Consider the following 6,550-nt stretch of genomic DNA (forward strand, 5'->3'; position numbering starts at 1 on the left):
GCAGCTTGTGTTCAATTTAGCTAAGTGGCTGTAGATAAGCCTTATACAGCATGCAGTCTCAGCTAGTCATCATATCCTGTCATCATATATTATGGTGAAACATCCACAAATTCATGGGCAAGTTTCGTATGGCCATTCTAGCTTCGCTAAGGAGAGGAAAGCCACTGGCCATGTGCTTGTGTTTAGGTTAGGGTTTTTCTTCTTCCTTTCTTGTTCTTTTAGGGTGATTGGGCACGGATCCCAGCCATGCGTTTCAGGGGTTGATTTCGTGGCTGGTGGATGGTGTGGGTTTCGGGTTGCAGGGTTGCATGCAGCCAACTAGCTATCAGGGACCTGGGGATATGGTATAAATATTTATTGCTCTGGCAGTGGCACTGGCAAGAAAAACCATCTGCCAAGCAGTTTTTGGAGGTGCGTGCTCTTAGTCAAGGGGAAAAAAAAAATTAATTGGATGAGGACAGAGCTGATTGGACCTTGGTATATGAATAGCAATTATGTATATATTGCAATTAGGCAGAAGAAGAATGGATTAACATCTCCCTCCTCCACCCATGCTAAGGCAGTCATCAGTAAACACATAGACCTACATTTTGGTCCATGATGGGAATGAGCTTGTATCAAGGTGTAATGTCAAGAAGAAAGTAATGCTGTGAATTATTATCTTCACTTAAAGGCACTATTTACCATTTGCAGATTTAAAAAACAAACAAACATTAACCCACAGCTTTAGTGCTTCAAAATAGTTCTAAAATGTATATTAGGGGTAGAAACAACCAATGTGAAAATGGTCATCAGTATAATCAGTGTTAAGAATATTGTTAAATATGCAAAATTTGAACAATAGTTTTTATAAAATTTTCTAGAATAAACCATCTACAGTAACGGTTTATTGAGAAAATTAACGATATCATGTTATATTTGTGGCTTTATTGTTAAATTCTTATATAATAGCAGGGGCAGATCCAGGAATTCAGTAATTTTGTTATAAGGTGCCCCCGCCTTAACAAATTTAAAGGGGGGACGCACTTGCCCCCCATTTTTTCTTTTGCCTCCGCCATGAAATGCCACCAGAGACATTACTTCTTTTGTTTTAACAAAAAATAAAGAGGGGCATGCCTGGTGTGCCCCCTCCTGGATCCACCACTGTAATAGCATATTTTGTGTTACAACTGACAAACACAAATGCATCAAATGTGATAACTCAAAACATTTTTTTTTAATCACTGCTCCCAATGGCAAACAGCAGCTTTAAGATTCAGTGCATCAGAGGTCACAATGCAAAAAAGAAGATCATGTTTGTAATTGAGATTCTGAGGTGTGTTTTGTAAGACCTGGTTGTAGTGTGGATAGACATGGGTGGCCCAATATTGAATCAATCTTCATTCGCTGCCCACCACAGTACATTCGAAAACTACAAATACTGCAGGTCAGCGAATATGGATGTGCATCAAAGCATGCACTCATCCTTAAGACTCTTGTTGAAATTCTTTGGCTTTGTGTGTAGGGCCTACTTACATAAAGACCAGTGATAAAACTGTACCCAATTTATTTCAGGGATCATTGAATATCTTTAAGCAGGGCCAGCCTTCCCGTGTCACAAAATTGATAGAAAATTTTTTTTTAATCTGTATAAATAAATGTGGAGAATAATCATACAATACTCTGCAGTGAAATAACATTTTCATGATTCGCACTTCTTGACCTCAGTTCTGAAGGTCGACTGGCTTGCATTGGCAATGAGAAGTCAACACTTTCTGAAAAAATTTGAGTAACCATGGCAACGAGGTCAAAGTCTTAGGTCAGCGGGGAATAATATTATGATATGAACCCCTTCCACAGCTTGTTGTACTTTCTCGCAAGATGGCATGACAATTTCACAGCGAACTGGGGCATGACTGGAGTTGGTGTTCATGTATCACACTATGCCAACGTCTGATTGGCTGAGCCTGAAACACATCATCATTAACTATGTGAAGGAAAAAAAAAAGAAGATGTCTGGGGACGTGATGGCAATCAACAAAGAAGGCAGTAATTGAATGCTTGCAAAAGTACATGCCCTCCCCCTTGAGTAGCGTGATACCTAAAGTAATTGCTGTTTCAATTTTTCATGGCGTGCGGTTCTTGAATGTATGCACACATTCACAGCACGTAAGAGAATTATTATTCCATTCAAGAAATTTGCTGGTGATACAAACAAAAGGTCCCATTGCTTAAAATAGATAACTAATGATAATATCTTCTTTAGCTTGGTATGCTCTGTGCACTCGATGTAAATGGGATGTTTCTAGTCGGCTGCACAAGCCAATCAGGTGGATCCATGATGCTAACATGATTTTTTTTTTCTTTTGTTTTTCTTTTTTTATACTTATAAAGTGGGGTAAGATAAAATCAATAAGTCTACCTCACCTAAAGTATGACTCCATTCAATAAAAAAAAAAAAAAAAATGATTCTCGTGCCACAGCTCCACCACTGACAAGCACCAAAGTTGAGATGAGATTACAGATCACTGTTTGATTGTTATCTTCAGCGTGCTTCTGCCTTCCGAAGTAATCAATTGAAGCATTTGTTTTCTTCGTCAGATAGATTGAAGCACCTCGATAATCATCTACCATGAAGTCTAGATACAAAATAGAATAGGACTGATTAAGTCACATCTCCATCTCCGTAGACTGCCAACTTTTTTTTGAATGCGTAGGGCACAAGTACGTTTGCACGGTAGACTGTGTGATAATCAGTTCTTAAATGATCAGTCAATTGATATGAATTGATATATTCTTTGAAAATAATTTGCTTCCATGTTGTGATTACATGTAATGTTGTTAAAAAATGATGATCTATTCTATTGAATTTTTGAGCCATTTTAAAACTGTAACAGCATCATGATAAAAGACATTGTAAATGTCAGAGATGCAAATATTCTCTCTCCCCTCCGGTATCCCCTGTATGTATGTATGTATGTATGTATGCATGTATGTATATATGTATATGTATGTGTTTATGTGTATCAAGACATGTTGATCAATTAAATTTTTCTGTGCAGTATATTCATATAAGGCACTGACTTCCATCTTTCCATTGGGTTGTCTGTTAACATTTCAAAATTGCATTCAAACTCTCCCTAATGCTTTGTTGAAGGCACTTTTCCAAAGAGGGGAACAATTGTGATGCTGAATTTCTTATCTTCTGTGCATACATGGAAAATCTTGTAGTAGCTAGATAGATACCTCATTTTCATTCCAGACCCGAATATCAAGCAAGGTATGAATGGCTGCTAACACTCGAAGTGTCATTAGTTTTGAAGTGTTGAATTTTGACTGTCTTGGCCACAGAAAAGGAGATAAAAGACCAAAGGATTTGTAAGAGGACTTGCCTCTCCTTTGTCATAGAGTTTTATTGAGGACGATCAATTGTGTTCAGTCTGTATTAAGTTAGATATTCAAATGTAGCATGAAAGGAGATTTGTTAAAGGACATGTCTTAAATTCTTAAGCATTCTATGCTAATAACATGAACTGCATTCTTGAGAGAGAAAGAGAGAGATAGACAGATAGAGAGAAGGATAGAGAGGATCAGAAATTGTCTCTGCATCTTCATTATTTGTTTGTTTGTGTGTGTGTGTGTGGGTGGTTGTTATTGTTTTTGGTTTTTTAAAGGGAAAGTTCCTGCATAGTTGGAACTAGTTCACTATCCATCAGGAAAATGCAAATTTTTAAGTGAAATCAGTTGAGTCTGAATTTGCTTGTGATGATGTGAAATATTAACCAAAGTAAATGGAGGGGGAGGGGTAGTTTGCGTGAGACTACTCAAAATGTTTGATGAATCTGTTACTTGTGAGATTCTTCGAGTCCTGTAGACATCACACAGAACTTGGCCGGTTCCTGTCAGAATCTTGGTTTGGAAGTTGTTTTTTTCTGTGGGCATATCCAAGTAATCTGAAGAAAAAGAATATAAATATAAAATATTTGGAACATAATTTGTATTTAGATTATCATTTGACCACATAAGTGATGATCAGGGTGTTATAAGTTGATAAAACTCAACATGGTTTGGCATCCTTTAGTTCCTTTAAGGCTACCGGTATATCGCTCTGCAAACTACAGGGAAATGTGGATAGGACTGAAAGGGAATTGCCCGAATAATTGTCGGTGTCTGTAAATAGGATTTGTAAATGTCTTCGCGAGCATTTGTCTCGGGTGTGTATACATTGTGAAGGAGGCTTGCATCACATTTCCTGTGCGGAGATGCATTCATCAGGGGCATCAATGAGATTAGAGACTTTGGTATAATAGGATTGTCCAACTAGGCCTGAAAGCAAACTTTGAAATTGGAAGACGGACAGAGCTGCTAATTCTTTCAATGATCCTTCCCTCCCTCCCTCCTTCCGCCATTGGATGAGTTTTAAACAGGACGGGCTTGGCGCGTGCAGCGCGACTTCACACCAGAGGTGATGACTTCAATGCATGTAGATGCTCAATATTCCCATGGTTGATTTTAATCTACATCGTTCACGCCTGCCAGAGAGTGTAGGCGTAGCGGGAATCACAGATGTTATTCTTTATTCGACCAGGGCCTGCGTAAATGACATTTGTCAAGCAGATTTCAAAAGTCATCACTCAGTCATTCTGATGATGAATTGAACCACTTTCACAAAATCCTACTTCATTTCCTTCTCAGTTTACCTCAATGCCTCTTATTCATTTTCCCCCTAAGAATTGTGATAATTGCTTGTGTATTGTTCGTTTTTTTTTTAAAGATTTAATCTGTCATTACTTTTGCAATTTTTCACAATTGATGCTAGTAAAGGCCTAACCAAGGTTGTCTGCAGTGCTTCGATTGTTGTCTTGGTTGGGCATCATTTTTTTTTTTTTTTTTTTTTGCTGTGTTTGGACACCAGATCATAGCAAATCAACAAATGTGAATGTGTAACTCGTACCGGTAACTCTTCAGCGGATGCTCTACATTTGTATGATTTTTGGTACTCAAACCTATAGTTGAGTATTTTGATTCAGTTGATTTTCGAAGATAAAGCAGTCCAAACTTGTTCAATTATAGACAGTCTCTCATGGGATCAGCTGATTCTCCTGGGTTTGCTGTATTAATATGGTAGTCAATATGTATACCCTGCTTAATGTCTTTTGGGTTTAGAAATGTTACATGAAGATAATCTGAAGAAATATCCAAAATGGGAGTGTCAGCATTGCATTTTTCTTGTTGTTGATATCATAAATTTTGAAGATCCAGACCTGAACATTTCCCAATCGAGACTGGTTAAAAATTAAATGTTATTTTCTGGTTTCATTTTTTTTTTCCCATACGCAGATTCAAGACATTTCATTGTACCTACTTCAGAGGCTTTGGAAATTGTCCACCAGGTAGCTAACCTGTCCACTCCCCACCGGTCATCGACTCCAGTCGGCGGTCACCCACCACAGCTGACCGTCCAAATCAAACCCCAGTCAGAAGATGCGGCACATCTGGAACAGCGTTTTCTGTGAGGGAGCGAGTCTCTCGATAGCCAACCTTGGTGCTTCTGCATGAACGTGGTCAAAAGCAGAGCAACACGCATGAAAGCAAACGTCCAGGATTCATGTTTGTTGCAGACTTTTGTCAAAAGAGATTGTCGTATCAAAATGCATAGAGTGCCAAAGTGGTGTTGTCACAATTGATTCTTGGGTTAGTTGCTAGATTAAAAGAATGACTGGATGTCACGATAAAGAAAATTTTAGCTCAGTGTCATCAATAATGAGCTGCGTTCCAGAGTTGTGGACAACTCTGTGATCATCGTGGAATACTAGACTTGGCATAATGTGAAACCACTCCATACAACAACGACTCTATGCTACAACTCTCTGCTGACAATTAACATGTTTTGTTAGTTTTTTTTTTTCTTTACTGGAATGTTAAGATTTTAACTATGTTCATGCCTTGATTTTAGATATATACTGCAAAATGGCTCAAAGTCACACTGTCAAAATCGGTTATGCAATGTCAATTGAAATATTGCGTCTGTTTTGGACAGCTTCCCACCCATTTTACATTTCGTCCATTTTTTTTTTTTTCATGAAAGAGGCTGACTACACCTGTTAGGTTGTGTTTCTGCAAGATAAAGGTCTGCATCACCCCAATGATATTTGTTGATGGTCCTGGAATAGAATCTGGTATGTGGTGGCAAAAAATTGTAACTCTCCACGGCAAACTGTGTCATAGATTTGAGCCGTTATCGTCATTCCAAACTCGCGACAAGTACTATGAAACATGTAACTTTGCATTCCGCCGAGGGGGAAAAAAATGGTGCTGTATTTATTGATGCGAAATGGGCATCTTATGACATCAGTTGGAGATTTGGAGACTAATAAGGTCCCCATTGCAAAATCTTGGGCCACGTTCTCCAGAGGTAGCATCTGAATTTTGCCATGCCTACTTCATTTCCACCAGACGTCATTTGAAGTTGCTAGGCTCCAAATTCTGAAGTCATTTCAGATAACGTGAAGCTGACCCGAGTTCTGTTCCAAACCTGCAACATTTTTTTGTCAGTGGGGATTTTGTTTGT

General features: G+C 38.4%; 1 protein-coding gene across 1 annotated transcript in view; it reads left to right on the forward strand.

Annotated features, from left to right (window-relative positions):
• Window positions 1-5,419, forward strand: part of LOC140231462 (beta-1,3-N-acetylglucosaminyltransferase radical fringe-like) — a 101,754-nt gene extending 96,335 nt beyond the window's left edge. Inside the window, exon 10 of the mRNA XM_072311592.1 lies at window positions 5,320-5,419. Coding sequence (XP_072167693.1) covers window positions 5,320-5,380 — 61 coding nt within the window. The 3' untranslated portion in view covers window positions 5,381-5,419. The remainder of the gene's footprint in view (window positions 1-5,319) is intronic.
• Window positions 5,420-6,550: the final 1,131 nt, after the last annotated feature.

This window comes from Diadema setosum, chromosome 8 (assembly GCF_964275005.1).
Source record: "Diadema setosum chromosome 8, eeDiaSeto1, whole genome shotgun sequence".
NCBI classification, from domain to species: Eukaryota; Metazoa; Echinodermata; class Echinoidea; order Diadematoida; family Diadematidae; genus Diadema; species Diadema setosum.